Below are 22307 nucleotides of genomic sequence, written 5' to 3' on the forward strand. Positions count from 1 at the left end.
GGGCGGTGCGCGTTGGCGCGCGTTACCTCAGAGCGGGCGGGAGCCGCGCGGCGCGGCGGCGCCCTGAGGGAGGATGAGCGGCGGGCGGCAGCGCACCTTGCCTCAGGCCTGGCGGGCGGCGGGCGGGAAGGCGCCACCGGAGGAGGAGGAGAGGGAGGAGGCAGACGATGACTTGCTGTTGGCGGCGGCCGCGGCGGCAGCGGACCCCAGCCCGGTGTCGGGTTTTTGCGAGGCGGCGGGGTCCATTTGGATCTACCCCACTAACTACCCGGTGCGCGGCTACCAGGTGCGCATGGCCCGCGCCGCCTTGCTGGGTAACACGCTGGTCTGCCTGCCCACCGGGCTGGGGAAAACCTTCGTGGCCGCCGTCGTCATGTACAACTTCTACCGCTGGTTCCCCTCCGGCAAGGTGCTCTTCCTCGCCCCTACCAAGCCGCTGGTGGCTCAGCAGATGGAGGCCTGCGCCCGCGTTATGGGGATCCCGGCCCGACACATGGCCGAGATGACAGGTAGGGCGGCGGCAGGGCCGGGGCCGGGGCGCGTCGTCCTCGGGGGGCTCCTCGGAGGAGCGGCAAACATTGAGGCTGCTTAGCTCAAAGGCAAGGGCAAGCAACGTGAAAAGCCACAGTGGAGGGGGGAAAAAAACAAACCCAAACACGCCTTTTTTTAGGACAAGAAGAAGGGGTTAAGTTTAGGTTGTGCAAGAGTTAAAACACCGGGTCACCACTATAAGGGTGATGAAGCGCTGGAACATGTTTTCTGGAGCCCTGGTGTGCTGCCCTGTGGTTCACAGAGCCTTAGGGTTTCTACCCAGGGGTGAAAATGTCTGCATAGAAAATATGCTCTGTATCAAACTTGAGCCAAAGAATAACGGCGCTTTTTTTTTTTTTTTTTTAAGTCTGCAAACCCCATGAACTGCAGTTTATTGCTTACTGAAGTTATAACCTTAGTGACTGAATCCGTAGCCTATTTTTAAGCGCAAGCCTTTGTCAGAGGCGGCGCAGATTAGGTATGGGGCTGCAGGAGCCTAGGGGGCATCTTGAGCTTTCTAGCCTTGTTCTCTGCCGTTCTGGGTTTAGTGTTTTAATGCAAAAAATCTTCCTAGTCGTTGTATTCACCTTTTTTCCCTGAAAATGGGACTAGCATCAAGGTGTGTGCTATTTTAAAAGACATTTGTCTCCCAAAGCTGGCATGTGTCTGCCAGCCCTGTCGGCCTCCTGCTGCCGCTCTCGGTTCATGGGTCACAGAATCAATAGGTTGGAAAGGACCTTCAAGATCATCAAGTCCAACCATTAATCCAGCACCACTATGTCCCCTAAACCATGTCCCGAAGCGTCACGTCCACATGTTTTTTGAACACTTCCAGAGATGGCGACTCCACCACCTCCCTGGGCAGCCTGTTCCAATGCCTGACCACCATCTCAGTGAAGAAATTTTTCCTAATATCCAATCTAAACCTCCCCTGGCGCAACTTGAGGCCATTTCCTCTTGTCCTATCACTAGGTACTTGGGAAAAGAGACCAACACCCTTTGTTGCCACGACCCCCTTTCAGGTAGTTGTAGAGAGCGATAAGGTCTCCTCTCAGCCTCCTCTTCTTCAGACTAAACAACCCCAGTTCCCTCAGCCGCTCCTCATCAGACTTGTGCTCCAGACCCCTCACCATCTTCGTTGCCCTTCTCTGGACACGCTCCAGCACCTCAACATCCTTCTTGTCGTGAGGGGCCCAAAACTGAACACAGTATTCAAGGTGCGGCCTCACCAGTGCCGAGTACAGGGGCACAATCACTTCCCTACTCCTGCTGGCCACACTATTCCTGATACAGGCCAGGACACTGTTGGCCTTCTTGGCCACCTGGGCACACTGCTGGCTCATGTTCAGCCCGCTGTCAACCAGCACCCCCAGGTCCCTTTCCGCTGGGCAGCTCTCCAGCCACTCCTCCCCAAGCCTGTAGCGTTGCATGGGGTTGTTGTGGCCAAAGTGCAGGACCCTGCACTTGGCCTTATTAAACCTCATACAGTTGACCTCGGCCCATCGATCCAGCCTGTCCGGATCCCTCTGCAGAGCCCTCCTACCCTCCGGCAGATCAACACTCCCACCCAACTTGGTGGCATCTGCAAACTTACTGAGGGAGCACTCAATTCCCTCATCCAGATCATCAATAAAGATATTGAACAAGACCAGCCCCAGAACTGAGCCCTGGGGAACACCGCTTGTGACCGGCCGCCAGACGGATTTAACGCCATTCACCGCAACAAGTGGTGGGGGTCATGGCTTGTTCTCAGCAGAACAGTTCACTAATGTTATTTCTTTAATTTTCAGGGGGAACCCAAGCTCTCAGTCGGCGGGAACTGTGGACTACCAAGAGAGTCTTTTTCCTTACACCTCAGATAATGGTGAATGATCTTTCTCGTGGGACGTGTCCTGCTGTAGAGATTAAATGTTTGGTTATTGATGAAGCCCACAAAGCCCTTGGAAATCATGCCTACTGTCAGGTAATGCTGGAGTCACCCCACTCTTGTCTCACAATTACAAAAAACCTCCCCAAAATCACTTACAGGACCTCCATGAAGTGTCACTGTCATCACTGCTGTAGGGAGATTGTACTTCGGGTCCTTAGCTTTGCTTGAAAGAGATCAAACAGTCCTCTACGTTGTCAGTGCCTTGTCTTTAAGCAATACCTGAATTAAAACCTGGTAGGATGAGGTGGGAATATTTTAATGTCTGAAGAAAATTGTAATTTTTATTTCAAAATATTTTTTTGATTAGGGCAATTTAAAAAAAAGTCACTATGCTGTTTCTTTCAGACACGTTTGTATTTGCAGGTGAACTCTGGTGTGTTTGTGCTATGTTGGAATAGCTCTTAAATAGGAGGAGGTTTTTTTTTCAGAAAAAAGTGTGGGCTTTTTTTGTGAAATTCTTTATCTTGGTAAAATGAGTTCAAGATTTCTTTGTAAAATTGGGCTTTGTCTTGATTAGCAAAAAGTTTGTTGTGTTGTTTTGGGTTAATCTTGTAAAAACATGTGACCTAAAAGAAAGTTATAGTTTTATATACATTGACGGAAGGTATGTGGAGCTGTGTCTAGTTGCTTAGCAGGCCTCTTTAGAGGAAACTAGGTGGGTTTTGGTGCTTGTCCAACTTGGCGTGCTGGAAAAGAGATGGTAGCTTGCCAAGTTAAAATGTGTTAATTTGCCACTGTTGCAATTTTTTTCTTCTTATCCTTTTTCAGAACTATAGCAACTTCATTTTCAAAGAATCACTCTGTAACATAGAGCCAAGACTTGTATTCATTAGCTTCTGAGACTTAGCTATTGCTGAGAAAAATCCCTTCCATCACCCCTCGTTGGTGCCCGTGGCTGTGAAGTTGACAGGCTTTGTTCTCTGCTTTAGCTATGCCTTTGCATGATTTTCAGCAGAACTGTCACCACAAATTGAATTCCTCCATTAATTTGTTCTCTGTAGCTTTTATGTTATGTTATTTTATTTGCAATTTTTTGCTGTGCAGCGTGAGGTGGTTGGCCAGAAGGCATAGTGTACACTGAGAGCACTGGCAGAGTTCAGGTCTGTGGGAAAGTGAAGAAGGGAGGCAACAACAATACGGTTGTTGCTTGGATGTTCAGCAACTATTGTACATGTCCCAGTTTTGGTCTTAGGGAGGGTTGTAGAATGAGAACCTGGGAGGTCGAAGGAATATTCAGCCATTCTCCCAATTGCTAATGCAACATTTTAAAGTGAGACTCAGCTGAGTGCTGGTTGGCATGGTGGTTGTCATCTAACCTCTGTTCCGATTTCATGGGACTCATCAGCCATGATTTGCTTTTTAGTTCTTCAAACTCACTTTTTGGCAGCTCGCTTGAGTTAGTGTGGTGTTCATCTTTTTGTTAAATCAAGTGAAAAGTCATTTCATAAGTTACCAAGGCTGTTCTGCTGAATGGGACTGGGCTAACATACTTAATCAAAATTCAGTGTTCTTGGATAAAATGTTTATAAACTGAACATTTCCTGGTTCCCATTTGAATTTAGGATTTTTTTGATTTTTTAGAATATTTTGTTAAGCTCTTCCTGCTTAGTGGGTATTTTCACTAATACAGTTTCTATCAGCAAATAATCTCGTTTAAGGGTAATAACGGAAACTTTCCTGTTCTTAGGTTGTAAGGGAACTAAGCAAATATACAACTCAATTTCGGATCTTGGCCCTAAGTGCCACACCAGGCAGTGATACCAAGGTGAGTCAAATCTGCTTGCGTGGTTGGAATCACAAAGTTTCAGTAGAAGCTATGTTTAACACTGTTTGATACAGTTTGAACACCGTGCAGGATACTGAAGTCTGTTTTAATTCCACATAGAAACTGAATCTCTTTACAGTCCATTAGTTGGTGAGGGTTTGTCTTTTTCATGCTATAGACTGCATTATTTATTTCCTGACCTTTCTAAAAGCAAATAATAACTTTTGGTTTTTGAGAATACAAACCCACTTGCACCAAAAAGAATATACTCTCAATGCAAAATGGCTTCCATATTCTGTTCAGTGTAGTGTATTGGTTAAATACAAGTAAGGCTGAGGCCTTCAGTCCAAGGCAGATGAACATCCAAGTTCAGCTTAAGCTCCTAACTCCCAAGTTGCTTCTCATCAGGTGTTTCATGGTACAACAAAAGCCAAAGGGAGAGTTCCGTCACTCCAGCCCCCGGGCGATAGCATGCTTTTTGTATTCGTGAACTTACCATATCGTCTCTTCGTATACTGCTTGAGATCTTTAGGCGGAGAGTCTTTCATTTTTCATCTATACGTATTAGGTACATTACAATTATATTCAAGGCCTGCTAAAATACAGGAATAGTTACTTTCCTGTGATACTGACTTGCATTGTTAGAGTGTTAACAAGCAAATACAGTCGTTCTTTGTGGCTTCTTCAACAGGCTGTGCAGCAAGTTATTTCCAACTTACTCATTGCTCAGATAGAGCTGTGTGCTGAAGATTCTCCAGAAATTCAGCCTTATTCTCATGAGCGACAAGTGGAAAAAATTGTTGTTCCACTCGGTGAAGAATTGGTAGAAATTCAAAATGTTTACATCCGGGTGAGTTCTTGCATTTCTCTATTGTTAAAGGGATGGTGTCACTAAATAGATAATCTCCCTGCCAATTCTAACATCTCTATCTAGACTAGCAATAACTTATAAAGGTAATACTTTCCTAGGCAATTACCTTTGCCTTTGAGTACAAGGCAAAGAAAAACACATGGTTTCAACTACAGCATTTGCACCAACGGTGCCTGTTACCTTGCAATAACTTAAAAATCTCTGATGGAAAACTTAAAATTGAATTTGCTTTCTCATCATCTTTCAAGAGTCCTTGCAAAATTGACATGAGACCTAAACGAGGGCTTCTTAATTTGGCTGAATTTAGTGGTGTTAAGATGTTGAGATGGCCATGCTTGTGTTATCCAGGTTATTGCCAGTGTTATGAAAACTGTGTATTGACGGAAACATTTTATCTGATTAAGAATATTCTTTAGAGCTTTAAGTCATCTGTAAGTGAACTTAGTTCTCCTTGATTTTTTTTTTTCCTTTGGTGTTTTTCTTTATTTTTCTCGAGAGCTTTTTTATTTTCGTTTTCTTTTTACCCGTAGGTAATGTCCAAATATAGGACAGATTAGCAGGGACCAGAACTGTTAGCAAGTCAATGGTGACTCAGTAAGGTACTAGTAGACAAATAGATACCACTTTGAAAAGTTCAAAATGTGTGTTCTTTTTTTGGTAAGAGACATAAAAAACGTTAGGATTAAGTTAGTATCAGACTGTTGGCTTTAGAGTATGATTTTGGTTAAAGTTCAATGATTTTTGGAGTAGTTTATGCGAAGACCATTGGAAGGCAAACTTGTTTGTTCATTTTCTAGATAGAATTAGATCAGCTGTTTTCAAACCAGTAACCTGAGAGTATATTTGAATGAGGAAGTTCCACTGATAAGCTAGCAAGAACTTTAAAGATAGTTTTGCATCACTACAGGTACCTCTGAATGCTCGTATTGAATGCAGGGATTTAATTTGAGGGTTTTCACTTGAGATTTAAGCTGATAAAAGCACATAGGTTTTGCTAATCCATTGTAATTGAGGAGTGTAGACAAACCTTGACTAAATTGTCACTGTAGCTTCAGTGGTTTCTATTTCCTTTCTTTGATCTGATATATTTGCATTTGTATTGCTACTGCTTTACTTAGAAAATACAACTTGTAACAACACAGAGGGGATGGTGCCCCAGCCTTTTCCAGTGTACGTGGGCAAGCCAAGCCTTAGAGACCTCAGCACTTTCAGAGTGGCTCCTGTACCGCAGTTTCTGCAGGGCTGTTTCTGTAGTTGGGCTGTTTTCCACAGCACAGCGATGGACCTCAGCCATGCCCTGAAGTTAAATTACACTGTTTCCCATGCTCCTGTGTTTTGGCTTCTGAGCGGTTTGAGGTCAGGATAGATATGTGAGTGCAGCCACAGAAACAACAAGTACGTGTTGCATGATCCTTGTCCCCTGCCAAAAGAATCAGTCGTGAAGTATGTTCTGAATGGCATCAGGATTTAGGAGAATAGTCCAATACATATGTCACTCTTTGTGAAGTACTGCTGCTCTACAGTTTGGTTCTGAAACTGGTCCTACCCCAGCCTGTGCTGCAGTAAGAACTGTGGGAGGCTGTGCTGGACGCTCGACAAAAACGGGGTTGCAGGTGGCTCCTGCAGTGAGGAGGAGTGAGTTTGCCAGCAGACCTGGCAATGTAGATTATGCTATGTAGATGCATAGCTCCAAATGTAGGTGTTTACTTCAAAGACTGTATGTTTTTTGAAAGATATTTAAGTATTTTTTTGGTCTTAGAGTAACCATTTCAAATTTGGGGCTTAAATGGCTTTTGTAAATTCAGAATAGGAACTTGTGACTTCTGCTGCCGTTCGAAGGAAAGACAGCAAAAGAACTTGTGTGTCTGTTACAAAAATGAAAGCCAGGTGTACTCTGCACAATAAAATCATTATCTTTAATTTTGACAAACAGTAAACAAGACAACATTTCAGTGAAAATGAAGGACAGTGTAAACAGCACAACACAACAATGCTGGAAAAATTATGTTTATATTTGTATACACACAATAAGCAAGGCCCTGAGTATCACAATAGCTGGAATAAACTTTTTAGGCACTAATGCTTGTTCGAAAAATACACAGTATGCAGGACATTTATCTGTTAAGGCTACATAATTTAATCTTCCAAAAAAATATGAGTGAATTCTGTTTTATTATCTTCTTTGGATAGTGGAACTCAAATAACTTCAAATTAAAAATGAAAATCCACTAATTAATGGCTCACAAAGTAAAGCCACAGATGGATAATAAAATAGGTATTCTGATAACAGAAGTTAGGGAATGAAGATTGACATAATGTTTTCAAACTTTCTCAAGTGATGTATTTGAGTAACAATATGTTTTTAAGTAATAACTCATAATAGGTAATAATGAGTTTCCTTGGCTTTCAGTGGTGTAACTGTGAAGTAAGCTTTATTGTGTATTGAGTGAAAAAATGCAGTTCTTCGTGCCTGTGCTTGTGCGAGCCATTTACAGAAGTTGGTACAATGTTCCATAGCCATAAAGTGTATCTTCAAACTCAGATTAATTGGTTCTTTCTCAGCAGCAGAAGCCATCTAATGTAAGTCAAAATAAATACTATCCTGGAATTCACAGTTTTACATAAAACAACACTGAACACTTCGCTGTGGTTAGGATATCAGCACATTCAGATAAATACCTTATTTTTATATTTCAGTAACAAGAATGTTTCTATAACACACCCACAAGCAGCTGAGTCACAGAAGTATTTAGGTGAAGATTGTCTATGGAAAGAGACATAAGATGCAGCAAATGCTTTTTGCAATAGACATTTAAAATGTAAGGTATGTACAAACTGGTACTTTATAGTGAGAGGATTTAACTACTTCCAATAGCTATTTGACATTTATTGTGCCAAAGCATTACAATAATTTCTATAACTGGCAAAACCAATGAAATTGCAGAAACTTCTTTAATTTGCCATAAAATCATGTCAAAAGTGAAAATTGTTTTTATGTGCTCTTATAAAAATCTTTGTGGGGGATGATGACAAAACAAAACCTGTTATTTAATGCCTCTCTGGGCCCTTTAAAAAGTTTTTGAAAACTTTTTATTGTTTTCCATTAATTTATTAGCTTTCACTTTTAATAGTGGCTGGCATGTCCGACAATCTGAGGAGATGTTAAAAATAAATAAAAAGCCAAATAAAAATCAAACAGGAAACGATTCAAAATTTTGAAAGGGAAATCTGAATTTTTTTCCCTGTCTGTGATCCTGTATCTTGAACAAATTGAGAGGAATGAAAGACACGGCAGGTATCTTTATCGTCTCTTTCTGTTAAGTAAGAAATATTTTGACGTGCATTTAAATTGGAACATCAGACAAAGTGGTTCCTAGTTGTGGCCACTACAGGCCCCAAGCATTTGTGCTCTCACCTGGCAAACCAGAGTTAATAGCTTTCTGGCTGGAATAAGACAGACCTCAAACCCATAGTATTTTTTGAGATTCCCCCCCCATCGGTTTAACATCCAATTAATTTGAGGTAATAGAAATGTCTGTGCTGGACTAGTGCAGGACATCTGAACAGCTAGGGATATCAGGCATTCAGAAGAAGAAAGGAAGGATTGCTTTTTTGTGGTTGTTTTGGTTTTTGTTTTTTTTTTTCTCCCCACAAAGACTATCTGTTTGTGTTAAAACTAAGGCTTTTCTCTCTTTTTTTTCTTTTTTCTTTTTTTTTTTTTTCTCCCTTCTCCTTGCTGTCTGCCTGAGGAATCTCTGTGGGCAGCAAGCACCAGAGAGCACCTTGGTCATGCTTGAGCACGGTCAGCAGGACCAGCCGGTACTCTCTGATCCTGCTGCTCAACAAGAGGTTTTAAGTTAAGCATAAAGTCAATTTTGTGCAGCAGAGAGCCTTTTGGGGAACCAAAAGGCTTAAAGTTCTTGAGACCTGTACGTTTATTCAGAAGTACTACGTAAATCCATTGTGTTTGCCAATTAACTCTGCTGTAAGCTAGGAGACACTGGCTGTAGTTGCCATGTTGTACGTCATAACTGAAGAACACAAAAGCTCTATTTAAAGCCTAAATCCTGTAATCAATAAATATGCTGGCGACATGCTTGATGAAATTTTATGTAAAAAGATGTTTGCTTCTATTAAGATTAAACTCTACCATCATATCTCTAAGGGGAAACATTAAGAAGGGATTTTTGAGAGAAAAACTGTTTGCTACCCCGATTCTAAAGTGCAGTAGGTGCTCTTTAACTGTAGTACACAGCAAAGCATGAATGCTGCTTTCAGACCTCCTGATGCACATAGAACTGTGTGAGCTTGTCTCTCAATCACAGCGTGCTAGACTAGCAGTTGTCTAACTTGAAGAATGATCATATGGATGAAGGGTAAAAGAAACAAGCTGCAACACGAAAAATTAGCTATTAGGAAGAAAAATTCTCACAGTGAGGGTGGTCAAATACTGGAACAGGGCCCAGAGGGGTTACAGGCTCCTCACCCCGGGAGACGCTCAAACTCCAGCGGTGTGAGGCCCTGAGCAGCCTGGTCTGCCAGCAGCGCCAGCCCCTCTTTCAGCACAGGGCTGGACGAGGTGACTGCCAGAGGTCACTTCTAGCTGAAATTGTTTCTGCGATTCTGTGAGATATTTGTATCATTTATAACATTAATAGTGTGGTACTGCCAGAAGAGTGTAAAAGTACCGAACAAATTACTTATTCAGCTGCAGTGTGTTAACATTCAGCAAAGTTGTAAGAAGAAAGTGTTCAGAAAACTTAAGAGTTAAGAATAACCACTTTCTATTTAGGAATGCCAAATATAGTCCTGGGATTACTATGAATGTGTCGTTAACCTGTAACTTTTGCTATCAAAACTTTAATGAGCATTAGGACCCTTCTGCTGCCTTGGTCTCTTCTCAGAGTTAAAAGTACTTTGGTTGAATGCTTTTTGAGGTAAGCATTAAGAATCTCTACTCCGCAGATGACGTTAAAAGCAGTCAGCATTGGCCTACTCTTGCTCCTTGGATTAATCACAGTGGTCTAAATCTGGTGGTTCTCTTCAGAAATTAAGATCTGAACAGTATTTTTCTGAAGCATAGCCTGCATATGTGAGGCAGTTTCAATGTGTGTCCCACTGAAAGCCCCAGCAGGGTCCTTGTGTTGCTGGTACAGCACTAGGTGCCCACAGCAGGCCAGGGCAGTGGCTCCAGCATCTCCCCTAGGACCATCTCAAGCCACAGGCAGGCTAGAGATGCTAATAAGCGGAGGAGGAGAGAGGTCTCCAACTCCCTTACCTTGTAAAAGAAGATAGGTGAACTAACTTTTAAAGTGCTAAAACTCTCCATAAAAATTGTGTAAGAACTCGTAACAGTTGGCATAAGGAACTGTGTATGTTTTCAGGTGTTACCTCTGATAATTAAGTTGGAGCAATTGTCTTGCTAAACTGGCTAAAAGCACATTTCTAAAATCTTTGAGGGTTTGACATCTAGTCTCACGTGATTCACCTGTAAGATTCTGCCAGTAAATCAGAACTGATTCTTGTGACTGACAAGCACCAGAAATGGGAGGCTATGGTCTTTGAAGGAACCATATCTCGTTGTGTCGATTGGCAGCAGCTGGATTTGTATATCCTGCAATGATGAATGTATCCTGCAAACATAACTCGGGACTCTCCAGAATTTCCGCCAACAGGTTTATTTCTCTCATTATAGAGTCTTCATTGGTGATTCCTCTGAAGCTCCTGTAACAATCAACTTCGTATCAAGTTCTTTTTAAAATCCATAGTTTTTCCAGAGCCTAGAAATGCCTCCTTCTAAATTATTTAGTCATGTTTCACAAATGACACTACCTGACTGTGATTGATCTCAGAACAGTTTCTTTCTTAATATTTTCAGTGATATGTCAGATGCTTTGTTCCCAGCCACACAGAATAGTCTGTGTTTTGAGAAGCTATTGTATCTCACATTTAGAGATGCCTCATTTTCCCAAGTAAGTTGATAATCATTATTTCCTGAACATCACAGTCTCCTAAAGCAGGCAGCTTTTAACAATTAGTAAAAATCAAATTTTACTGTCTGTTACCTTTTAGGACTTGATTTAAAAGGTGTAACATGTCCAAATTGAAAACTGCATCTTTTTACAGTTTTTACTAGAACAAAATTAAAATGTTTCTTACCTACTATAAACAATAGTAGCAGGCCACTCTTCAATGATTATGTCAGAGTCAAAAGGATGAGGTGGCTCATCCTGCAGCACTTCAGGCAGGTAGTATGCTACTGTCACTGACTGTGTCATCTCTGATTGAGATTCATTTGTATGGACTATGGTCACAATGGGTATCGTTATCCCCAAGTACAGTCCTGAGGAGACATAGGTGACTTTTAGAAAATACAAAAGAAGATCTACATACTGTGCTTGACTGCTGAACTCATACTAAATAATATAAAGTGAGTACCACAGAGCAGAGTTTCATTACTAAAAGGAATTCAGCAGGATGTTTTAGAAAATGGGGTTGTGTATTCCAAGTTGTTAGCAGCATTTTATTATGCCTTGTAGTTTGTGTGTGTGTGTATATATATGATCTAAAACCTACATGTGCAAACGTGTGCATAAAATGAGGTATTTGGTGAGCTCTCCTAAATTAATGTAGGGTAAGGAGTTTGACTCCTTTCCCCTCTTAAGAGGGTTGTGTTTGTCTTGTAAACTGACTTTGTGTCATGTTTTAAATATTTGGGAATAAAGAATGTAGGCAAGACAAGGGGGCTGCATTTTGAATTCATTTAGGATTTGCTGTTATCAAACATGCTGCTATATTTTTGCAATGCTATTGGAAAAGGTGGAGTGTTTTGACTGTGCAGGTAGAAGTGATGACTGGGTATAGGAACTTTGCTTTGAAAACAGAACTGTGCTGTTCTGGAGCCAAAATTACTTTTAAACCATGTTAAAGTTTTAAAAGAAAGGGGAGAACAGGGAAAATACCTATAAAGGAAAAGCTTTCATGATTTTTTAGTTTCTTGGAAAGGAAATTAAGTGTTGACTTGATTATAATGCATGCACTATTACAGAACAAAACATGGGCATTGCAATACTTCTTAATCAACTGGAGAATAAAAAAAAATGAGAACTGATGGGTAGAAGTTGAAACTAGATTAAATTAGATTGGAAACTAGGTGTACATTTTTCATGCAGGCACAAGCTATTAAGGACATGGTGGACTTGCCATTATTTTAAAGTACTTCAGTTAAAACTAGATTATCTTTGTGGAAAACATGCTTCAATCACACAAATTTTTGGTGTCCATTCAGACATGCATAAGTTGAGTATCATGAACTAAAACGAAGGAGGCAAAACATGGTCTCTTTTGGCATTACGCTCTGAATAGGTTCTTATAATAGGTGATTTCAGTACTGCTGTAAAAACTAAACCACTAAAATTCTGTAGCAAAAGCCTAATTTGTAGCTGATAGCCTACAAAAATAGCCAGTGTCAGTTCCCGGGCAGTTGTAATGGTCACAGTGCCCTTGAAAACAGGAATCGCTTCCTGCAGATGTTCTCTTCTAGCATGTGTGCAGAGGGAGCAGCACTTTGGTTTAGACCCTGCTGGAAAGACTGTATTACAGCAAAGTGTCCCTACAGACAGGGTGGAGTATTTGGAAAAAGCTAATAAAAGTGTCTCCCCCATTAGGAGGAGCTAGTGCATAAATATAATGTTTTAACTTTAATGTAGAATTGTGGTACCAATTACCTGAGGAATTCTGCTCACAAATGTATCTCATAAGCTTCATGAATCCAAGGCATATGCTCTGTTCATACTGTTTTTCTTTCATTTTTATACAAGCCCACTTGGCTTTTCCATACTGACGTTTTTCATAAAGTAGATCTCCAAGCTGCAAACACAGTAAGATAATAATTTTGTATCTTAAGTTAAACACCTAAAAAACCCAAGCAAACAAATAAAAGTCAAACAATATATCAGTGTTTTATTTACAGCGTAAAGAAATCAACTTTTCTAGGTGTATGACCAGGAGAATGTCAAGCATGAAGCATGATTTTAAGTCTGTGCCAGCTACACCTTAAGCATATACTGTTTAATACTTAGTTCACACGTGCTTCGTTTCAAGGTCCAAGCTGGCATATAGTAAGTAGATATCCAAAACCAATGCAGAGCATGGATCTTACTTGAGTACAAGAATAATTGCATCTTTTTTCAACTGTTAGAGAAATGATCTTGAAAGCAACATGTGAATCTCAATCCTTCCCCATATAAATCAAGAAGGGATAAGCTGGTGATCCTGGACCAAAACTTGTTTCATCAGACTTCTGGGTAGTTCTCCTTTAAAATAAGGAACTGTCATCTTTTGGACTTGCAGTATTAAACATTTAGTTACAATTAACACTGAATAATCTTAATTTTTATCTGCAGTTAATTACAACATAGATAGTCAGGAGTTCCAAACTGTTTAGACAAAATAAACTCAATCAAATTGTGATATTTATAAATTTGAATTACATAGATCTATTTAAAAGAAATGTTACAATAATTCTTCATACATAGTTAGTAAAGATTTTCTTGATTTGTCATGTATTTAAGGTTAGACCCTTGTTTGCCACTTCTTGAGCTGTGAATGATTTGCTGGACATCAATTTCAATTTTTCATTAGAGGATAAGATGGGTTTGCAAATTGCTGCTTTGTTTGATAATGACCCATGATACAAAAGTACATGTTTGGTTTTAAATTCAGACATTAATCTCTTTCAAGCATTCCTTACTAAGGTTTTATTAATATGATCATATAAGGAAGCAATTGCATTGATTTAAATGGAAAAAAACTAGCCATTTTATTTCAAATGTCAAAATATGAAGGTTTTTTGTTAAATTATAAAATGTTACAAAGACTGTAATTCCTGGCTATCTTCTGACATTCCTGCTAGTTTCTACCTTACAAAAAAGAAAAATTCACACATGTAAAAATGGTGAAATGTTAAAAATGAAATGTAGTTATCCATTTACAATGCTTTGCACTCATGACATTAAAAACCCTAAATGGTCAAAATAATGCTATAAAGAAACATATTTTTGGAAGCTAGGTCTGAATACTTGGGACGGGAAACGGTACCTTTTCCTTGCGCTGGATCAGAGTAAACGGGATGGTCTGTCTTCCCTGGGGATTGTTGTTTCTAGTCAGCTGCTGGATTGGCTCTGCCATGTCTGCAACAAAATAATAGATACCCAATTTTAGTGAAGCATGAAATGTGTTTCATTCTTTCTCTCAGTTAAACCTCAGAGGACTTTGTAACAAGTTTAGTTTGCTTTTCAGTATTAATAGGAACGGTTGACTGACTTCCATCTCTCTCTGTTAGGAACAGATTTCATGCTCCCACTCCTCGCGTGTTGTAATTACAGCAGCGTCTATGGAAAGCTTTTGGCCGTGCCTCGTGTTCTGGCTCTGTGCAGATGTTTCCAAGTCTAGCCACTCTTTCAGTGTCGGATAAAGGTGTATCCACATGAAGAAGTAAAGTGACTTGGCAGCTCTTGTTCACAGGTTCAAGGAGATGCTACCGTGGAAACTTTGTCACTTCCAAAAGATGTTTTATGCCTAATGTTTTACTTCAGCATTTGACATGACGCAGATTTCAGTGCTACTCTTCAGTCAGGGCATGTGTCGGGTGTGTGGGGCCTGGGTTGTGCCTCGGAAGACGCAGTGCCTGAGCCACTGGCGCAGGGCAGGCGGGCTGTGCTGCTAGCCAAGTGTCCTGGCTAGCCCCGGGCTTACTGCTGCCCAGCTACCACAGCGCTCGTCTCTCTGACTCACTGCTAGTGGCACTCTGGGAGTGTTATAGCTGAAGCTGGTGGAGAGCGCGTGCCAGCCGCGATGCTGTGGCGATCCCGCTTCTGCATATGCAAAGTGGAGTTCTGAGTCTTAAGTGAAGTGCATAATTTTTTTCCTTTTTTTTTTTAATGCATGCCTTTCTAGTAAGATCTCGCAGGAGGGGAGAATTTCAAAATAAAAGGCAAACAAATGTTTTCGTTAAGAAACTCGAGATACTTTGGTAGAGGGTAACTGTGCTGAGTAGGGCAGGATGCAGTGCAGGATGGGCTGGGGGAACCTGATGTGCTCAGGCTGGAGGGCAGAAAGTGAAGGTGGGGTGTGGCAGTGGGATCAAAGTGCAGCAACAATAGATAAGGGAGAAGAAAAGTAACCAGTTAAGTTAAAGAAATCAAAGATGAGGAAACTTAAAATTCCTCAATGTATACTTCACTGAGGAACTGTATCTAAGAAGACATGATTGTTTAACAAAGAAATTGGAACATAGATTTGTGTCAATTTAACACAATTTGTTGCATAGTAGTTTTATATGTATGTCCTGTCTGGTTAGATACCAAGTACATTAGATGAAAGGTTTTATTTCAGTTTGGAAGAGACAGAAGACTGTTGACTTATAGTGAATATTAACTTTCCAGCAAAATTGAAACGTAACTTATGTAAAGGTGGTAGTAGAACAAGGCGAGTTTGTGTTCTGTTTGTCAGGTCCCATTACACCTGGCAGAAAGAGAGAGAGTGCTTCAATGTTCTCAAATAGTCATAGTCACCATAAAGCACTAGTGAAGATGAAATGGAACATACCAACTTTATTTGACTAATAGGGACACTGTGTGTTTTGCATGCTGCTTATGTTTGCTGCTGTCTGTTGTCTTGCCCTTTGAGAACAAGATGGGCTCGGAGTACAGCCTAACATGTGTCATCACTTCTGATCTGAGCTCTTACATTATGTGAAGGAGAGCATTAATAGTTGGCTGTTGTTGAAGAACTCTAAGCAGCTGCATGCTCGCTTACCAATACTGAGATGGAACTGAAATGTGCTGTGACTTTTTGAATGATTCTTACATTTTGTAAGAAATCAAATAGCGAACCTGTCCTGTATTTCTGGATGCGGTGACACTAGCAGTCATCCAGTCTGTGTTAATTGTTACACTTCCCAGCCAAGCCCAAGTGGATAGAAGGAGCAAATACATTATACTTGCATATATAATGCTAGCATATTCTAGTACTTCTGTTCTCCAACAGTTTTGTCACTTAAGTATGGTTGGGTTAGGTGTATTTGCAACTATGGCTGCCTTGACATCAATTCTAGCTGCAGTTCATAAATAAATTCTGCTTAGAAGTTGATCCCTAACAGAAAGGCTTGGAAACTCTGGATATAAGCTTAGTCTTAGGAATGGAAAGCCTCTCTTTCAAAAGAGTTAGTGCCTTGCCTTTCAAAGTTGAAGTAATATAGGCATTTGTGTACCTTGATAGATGATTAGAAACCTAATTTTTATGTACAGGGTTTGAAAGTCTGGATGTGAGTTTGTATCAGCCGTGCATGAAAAGGACTTAAGTTTCGACTGAAATAAGAGCCCTTCTCTTGGGTGTTTTAACTGCCTTACTATCTTAAAGTGGGAAAAGGCAGGATGATGGGGGAAGAAAGTATTATCCATGTTTCAGAGAAGAGGAGAATTAAGATACAGGAGAATTAACTTGGCCTAGGTCACTCAGTAAATCTGTAGCTGAGCTGGGAATCAAACCTACATCTCTTGGCAACCAGTGCAGGGGTTTTAGTTTTAAGACTATTTGGAATAGTAAAAATCCTTTTAATAAAGGGAGAAAGCTACACTTTAGTTAATTTTAAACATTTTTTTTAAAGTCATTGGGAAATAAATTTTAAATTTAAGTAATAACTGACATTTAAAATTGATCTCTTTGGAGGCTGAGCGAAAAATAAAAGTAGATTAGACCTTAGCACTGAATTTTCCACAGAGTACTCAAAAATTAAGACACATTTTTAGGACTCTAGAAATGTTGACTCTATTTTTAAATTCCTTTTTTGAGAACTGTGTGGGTTTTTTACTTCCATATTAACACATCGGCTAGGGATTACAACTAATTAAAGTCCTTTCAGGAGTTTAATTCTTCAGTTCATGAATCCATGCCTCTCAGGCATGACAGTATAACACTTGGATTATAAATATCTTAACCTGGATAATATTTAAATTAAACTGCCCAAAAACAAGTGAGTTGCTTGGCATGTCATCTGTCAGTCCAAGTTTGCAAACTTGAACACTGGTGTGACAAAACAAGGCTAGGAGAGTTGTAGCAGCATAGCTAGGTAAAGGCTTGGTTTAATTAAATTTCAAAATTGTAATTACAGTTGCTGCCATAGGTAGGTGTTATGAAAGAGGCAAATCTTTACAAAGGAATTTATATAGATAAGGCACATTTGACAAGACTTGTGCATAGCAGCAAGATTGAACAGCATTTAAATTGTTGCATATCTATATTTGTGTCTGATCGGATCTGCTGGTGGTGTCACTGAAATGGGAGGGACTTGTCAGATGCACCCTTAAATAATGTACATGCACACAAAACTTTGTCATTCTAGAGTAGAGGAGATGGCCTTTGCAATGCTGGGAGCCAAAACCTTCACAAAACAAACCACTAGACCTTGGAGACAGTAATTGGGAAACGGCTCTGGGAGGTGTTCATGAGCACCATCTTGCACGCAGGCTCAGTGTGGGCTGGGCTTCAGCATGAGGCTGTGGCACTGGGATGACCTAGCGATGGAGACTGTGGTCCTCCCCGCACGCTTCCTTTGACCCACAGAGGCTTGGGCTGTCCAGCAGCCTCAGTACCGGCAAAGCCTTACTACCACTTACCTGAGGTAACCACAGCAGGGAAGGGACACTGGAATTGATGGAAAAACAGCTGCAATTCCAGGTCGCAAGTTTGATCTGGAACCTGGGTACTTGAGCATGCTGCTTTGTACCCTGAGTATCTTTAGAGAACTTCATGCTTTAGCAAGTAGGTGGTTTTGATGGGTAGCAACTTTCCTGAGCTTGCTTTTCAACGAATGTTCTTATATTGAAATTAGAATTGAGAAATTTAAAAGCAACTGCTGTTACATGTTTTCTTCTTCTACTGTGAGTGGATAAAATGGAGTTTTCAAGACAAGAAAGTTAGATTATACCTTCCTGCACCTATGTATTTCTTTTACCCTTTTGTTGCAAGGTTTGGCATAGGCCAGTCAGTCAGTCTATAGAATTAAGATCATGTTAACGGTGATAAATTGATATGCCAGTCATATAAGTATCTGTTGTTTACATCTCTCAAAATCTTAAATTTTTTTAGAAGGCTTACACTGTTCCCATTACCCTTAAAAGGTGCTAAACAAAAGCTACAAAGCAAGTCATCTTTTTGAGAGGTATGTTGTCACCATAGAAGAAAACAAGTGCCAAAGTTTGTGGCAGTCTAGAACTATTGAGGAGAAGGATGGTAATGTTCTTACGCTGCAGACTTACCACTAGACTATAGGAAATATAGGTTCTGTTGTTAAGGTCTCAAGTGCTCTGTCTCAAGTGCTCTATCTGCACAGTTAACAGGCTGGCAGTTAATAGCGAGCCAAGTAAAGTTCTTGTATTTTGGCTTCAGTGACACCAGCTGCTTGGATGTGCCCCACTAGTCAAGAGAGGTGGTCTGCTCCCAGAAAGTCATCTGTGTTTTCTACATGTATTCCCTGAGGCTTGAGTACGCTTTAACTGACTGGATACTAAACACAGATATTAACAGTTAACTTGAACCTTGAATGAACCATGTAAACCTGGTCTAGCAAACTCTCAGGCTGTTGTAGCTGAGATGCAGTCTACTCTTAAGATTCAGCCCTGGGGGATATCTGAAGAAAAATCTTCTATTTATATTCTTGTAACATTTGCTAGTGTTACAAAGTTAACCTTTCATAATACAGTAACTAAATTGTGGTAAAATACTACTTTTGACATATTTCGTAGACTTGATAACCTGCCTAACAAATCTTAGTGAAACAGGGCATTGAAATTCCTGTGTATTGGAACACCGGCTAATTTCATGGGAAGGAAACTTGTTTTCTGCTACGCAAAGCTACCCTCAAGGAACAAATTAGCGCTCGTGTTTTCACGCCTTAAATAGGGAGCCCCTCTTCCCTCCCCCTTCCTCCCTGCCCCTGTAGAATCCGAAGCTGTCAGGTTTGATGCATGGGTTACAGACACAAACCCCTGACTGCTGGAGTGCTTGTTGAAACTGCGGGATGGTACTGCTGGCGCAGGGCATCCAAATACCCCTCCTAAGGCGGCAGTGAGAGCAAGGCAAGCCAGAGAACTCTGTTCAGACTGATCTTGCCCTTCTTTTAGTACCTGATGGGGTGTTAATTTCCATTGTTAAAACATTAGAAAGACAAGACTTCTAGGCATGACTTGAAAAGGAGGTTGTACCCTCTTTGCTGTGTTGGAATATAGGAAAAGATTTTAAATAAGTTGTTTCATTTTGGTAGTGCCTAGTGCAGTCTGGTGGTCAAGGTTTTGCTGCTTCCTGTCCTCTTAGGCAATTTATCTGAACAGTAGAGATGCTAAAGATCTCTACTTCTCTATGCAGGACAGTGCAGATGAGTTAAAGTTTCTGAATGAGCAAAGTTTGCAGCTACTCTCTGCTGCTTGTGATCAGTTATCTGACTTCTTACAGTCTTTCAGTCTATCTTAAAATTGAAAATAAAGAATTTCTTAATAAGATAAGCCTGGGAGGCTTACTGCCAAAAAGCAAGGTTGATCCTTTTACTTGTTTACTCCGTGCCGTCTTTCAATTCAACCATCTTTCTTTCAAGGACCAACCTCTTGGATGGCTACAGTGAGGAGATACTTTTAAGAAGAATGCTTTTGCAGGTAGTCAATTTAGTTGTTAATTAAGACTGAAAACTCACATCAGTCCTTTGGGGTATAAATAGGTCAATCCCCACTTCTCTAAGGTAGAAAAACCTTTTGACTCGCCCTGTGCAAAACCTTGGCTCAGTCGTCCTCTGTATGACAGGTGCTTATAGCCACAGCTTTTGCTGTACCACCACACGTCTCCCTCAGCCCTGGCCCCTTCTCCAAGGGGCAGGCTCTCTGCGGCCCTTAGCACCGGGCCTGCCTAACCCAAGCCTCGCCGTCGCGGGGTCCTCCTGCCACCCTGGCCGAGAGGCAGCTGGGGAAGGGGGCAGATGGGGCCCATGCTCCTCTTGGCCCTGCACCACGGCCTCTCTAGGCCTCCTCCCTCCAGCCCCGAGAACAGGCTCCCTCTGGTCTACCTGGAGGAGGGAGAGGTTTGGGGGCGTTAAGCCCAGCCATGGCACCACGGGGCCTGGCCAGCACCATTCTGTCCCCGCCCGGGACGCCTGTGGGGGCTCCGTCAGTGACACACGTGGAGATGCCGGGGGAACGCCCTGCACCTGAAGGTCAGAAGTAACCGAGAAGGTTACGGTACGGGCCGGTAAGCTCGGAAATACCGCTTCCCTAATCCCCCTAAAGCCCAGCGGGCCGCTGTGGGCGTAAGCGGCTTAGCGCGGCCCGAGCGCTGCCCGCTGGCGGGTGCCGGCCGGCTCTTACCCCGGGGCACGTCCACCTGGTGGCCCCTGCCCACGCTCTGCCAGTAGCTCAGCAGCCGCTCCTGCTCCTCGTCCTCCATGCGCTCGGCCTCCTCCTCCAGGCTGCTACCGTTGCTGTGGTACGCCGAGTCGGGGCTCTCCTCCCCCATGCCGTCCAACTCCTCCAGCGTGATCGCCGCCGGCGCGCCCGGCTCTGCGCCGCCCATGCGGCAGCCGCCCGCCTCCATCGCGCCACGCCGCGCCGGGAGCCGCCGCGCCGCTTTATGAAGGGCTCGCCCTGCCCGGGATTTGAGGGCGGGGGGCGGCCCCCGCCGCCGCCGGGGGTAGGGCTGCGGAGCGGGAGCCGCCCGCAGCCAGCGGCGCTGCGCTAGCGGTCCCGGCGCTCTGCAGCTTCGCCCCGGGCTGTAGGACCCAAGCGGTGTAGACCTTGAGGAAGTTTGCGTTTCATAGGTTCATGCTCCCTTTCCTAGCTATTCTCTTCATCGTCTTTTTTTCCCCATTGCTCTTCACATCCTGTTAGTCCTTCTTTTTTGTGACTTTTTTTAATATCTTCTCATATATATCTCTCTCTCTTTATTCAGGAGTGCCTGCGAGGTCATTCCAAACTGTCTCCAGCTAGGAGTGCAAAAGCCATAGGTCGTTTTGGGTACTGAAAGTCCAGCTTTGGAAGTTGACAGCTGCATACATTTGCCGTTGCTGAGGCAAGCCTTTATGAGAAAGAGATAGATGAGCAGACCTGTTACAGGGATGACTATGACAATTAAAGCAGGATCTGAACTTGAATCCGGGGTCTGTGTGGAGCATGTGGTTCTATTTGTAGTTGTCTTTCATTCCAACTTTAAATTTAATGTGTAGTAACTGTGTGGTGGTCCTTTTTGCACAGGCAGGAAAAGGGAACTGCTGGGCTTTTAGAATTTTAGAATAATAGGAAAATAGTCCCCTCCTGTACACTGTTGAGATGCTTGCAGGAGGAGACCAAAGATTGGGGATGTAACTGTTGACTCTGTGATGTGATGCTTAATCTGCTTCCCCCCTCCCCCCCTCCCCCGCCTTTTCTTTTCTGGTCAGTATCTTTCTCCCAGGCTCAGCTTTGGTGACCTAGTCCCAGGGGCTGATCTTGGTGTGACAGTGAAGTATTAATGGCCTTAGAAGCCAGACGTGCAAGTCCTGGCTGTGTACTTCTGATACAACAGACTGAAATCCTGCTGTTCCTATAAAGCATTTCTTCTGTCAGCCAAAGCTGACCAGACAGGGACTGTTGTTTCTTTGAGAATTTGCAAACAGAGGAACAACTGCCAGTGGGAATGTCCTGAGAGAACAGTTCTTTCCTAGTGAATTTAGCCTGTGGGGTTTTTTGCAGAAAAGTGGTTGCAGTAAGTGAAGCAGATAATTTCACTGTGAGGATGTTTGGCCTCTTAGTTGTGAGCAGTATTATCAGCATCACAGACTCTCCTCTGATCTGAAATTCACTGAGAACGCAAGGCCTTGACAAATGTTGGAGGTGATGCTTGCTTAAGTCTTAGGTTGTTTGATGATTTGATTTCATGGTCAACTACCTAGTGCACAGAATCACAAGATTCATTGAAAACGTGCTGAAGTGGACTGTAGTAGTCCACTTCAGTTAGCAGATTTTTCTTGGAAAGATACTGTTGAACCTTCTTTGTGGGGCAGCTACATTGCTGTGGGTACGTATCTTGAAGTAAGGCACAATGTGAATCAATCCACATCACAGGTAGTGTCTAATTACGCTTCAGTACAGTGCAAACACTGACCAGTTTTGTGGGTAAGGAATTTTCCACGT

The 22307-nt window shown here is 42.2% G+C and overlaps 2 protein-coding genes across 2 annotated transcripts in view; one reads left to right on the top strand and one right to left on the bottom strand.

Annotated features, from left to right (window-relative positions):
• Positions 1-73: 73 nt before the first annotated feature.
• The window catches only part of FANCM (FA complementation group M), a gene marked incomplete at both ends in the record, with an annotated part of 89569 nt that continues 67335 nt past the window's right edge, over positions 74-22307 (top strand). Inside the window, 4 exons of the mRNA XM_082000946.1 lie at positions 74-509; positions 2322-2494; positions 4149-4226; positions 4918-5076. Coding sequence (XP_081857072.1) covers positions 74-509; positions 2322-2494; positions 4149-4226; positions 4918-5076 — 846 coding nt within the window. The remainder of the gene's footprint in view (positions 510-2321; positions 2495-4148; positions 4227-4917; positions 5077-22307) is intronic.
• On the bottom strand, positions 10650-20814 carry LOC309405112 (heme-binding protein 2-like; the record flags this gene model as incomplete). Its single annotated transcript, XM_081999805.1, has 5 exons — positions 20508-20814; positions 14197-14288; positions 12825-12966; positions 11257-11440; positions 10650-10821 (listed from the first exon to the last, which is right to left on the bottom strand). The coding sequence occupies exons 1-5, from the start codon at positions 20731-20733 to the stop codon at positions 10650-10652; spliced, it is 816 nt and encodes a 271-aa protein (XP_081855931.1). The 5' UTR covers positions 20734-20814.

Source organism: Phaethon aethereus (assembly GCF_964289735.1).
Source record: "Phaethon aethereus genome assembly, chromosome: 5".
NCBI lineage: Eukaryota > Metazoa > Chordata > Aves > Phaethontiformes > Phaethontidae > Phaethon > Phaethon aethereus.